The following is a 1,254-nucleotide window of genomic DNA, read 5'->3' as shown; positions in this document are numbered from 1 at the left end:
CAATATTTGTTCCAAAGTTTAGGAAAAGTCATGGATATGTAACTAAAGTTGCATCAAATATAATTTATATTTTATCTAATCGCCAAAATAGTAATACTATAATGGTAATAAATACTGTATCGTATAGTAATGAAACGTAAAAATGTCATTCTAACTATGAGGTATTTTGCGGGTGAGAGATTTTAGTTGCTTTAGTCTGTAGAAGCTAGTAGCCTATTTGATTGTTTTAGATATGGCACAACATGTTTCATATGCAGACTTCATTTCCTCTTTCCATGTTAAAAATAACCATTTCAGTGGTACGCTGAGATTGAGTAATTTTTTGGTCATGGAAATAGGTATAAAGTCAGGAAGTCATGGAAAAGTCATTGATAATCATTGGTGTGAAAAAGTGGATACATATTATATTCTTCTCAAGTCCTACACAACTCAAAGAAAACTGGAAATGTAAATGATAAGGCTGATTTAGCAGACCAAAGTCACTAAAGATTGTCATCATTATTGCAGGGGTTCATCATGTGTTTGACACAAGCTTTAGTCGGACCTTCAGCCTGCTAGAAGCCAGGAGAGAGTGTGTGGAAGCTGTTCAAGAGGAGAGAGCAGAGCAGCAAGACTCTGCCCATGCTTGACGTCGCTCTGTCCAGTATTCCAAAACAACACTCCCGTATGTATCATGTGGAGTCGTTCTGAGGCGTTCTAAGTACCTTGTGTAGCGTGGACATTCCTCATTGGCTGCCTTTGTACAAACATTGTTTTTCTTTCTGGCTGGATGGTGAAGTAAATCGATTTTCTTTTTCATATCTATACCAACTGCGGCTGGTATAATGGGCTGAATTGTTCCCTTTCTTGTATTTATGCCATTTTTTTATTCTAAGCAAGTTGAAATTCCATTTGATTTAAGTATAACCTGAATAGTTATATTAAAACACAATTCACTCTGTCTTTTATTATTCTGTGGGACCAAACACGTTTATGCTGCTGGTATCGAATTTTCACTTGGCAGGATAAATTACAAGCCTTTCAGGGTAGTATGGTTTCAGGATTGTCGCTTGAGACAGCTCTCATTGCTCGGATGTATGAATATCGTGTATGTGTGTGCTGCAGGGTTGGATGTTGCTATGCAGAGAAGGAACCCTGATGGGGAGATGATCCTCTGTTACATTAGGGGACGTCACGTCGCTCCGCCCGGGGGCCGGGGTGGGCGGGGTGCAGCAGATGTATTGGGTTCTCTGGTTAAAGGCCATTTGGCTGAAG

The 1,254-nt window shown here is 39.4% G+C and overlaps 1 protein-coding gene across 1 annotated transcript in view; it reads left to right on the top strand.

Moving 5' to 3' along the window:
• LOC104965334 (cytosolic Fe-S cluster assembly factor narfl-like) overlaps positions 1-629 on the top strand; it is a 1,911-nt gene extending 1,282 nt beyond the window's left edge. The window contains exon 5 of the mRNA XM_010794292.1: positions 508-629. Coding sequence (XP_010792594.1) covers positions 508-629 — 122 coding nt within the window. The remainder of the gene's footprint in view (positions 1-507) is intronic.
• The last annotated feature ends 625 nt before the right edge of the window (positions 630-1,254 follow it).

The sequence above is a fragment of the Notothenia coriiceps genome, unplaced genomic scaffold (genome assembly GCF_000735185.1).
Source record: "Notothenia coriiceps isolate Sejong01 unplaced genomic scaffold, NC01 NC01_scaffold00037244, whole genome shotgun sequence".
Taxonomy (NCBI): Eukaryota; Metazoa; Chordata; class Actinopteri; order Perciformes; family Nototheniidae; genus Notothenia; species Notothenia coriiceps.
The sequence above is the reverse complement of the archived record's forward strand: the minus strand, read 5'-3'. Positions and strand labels throughout refer to the sequence as shown.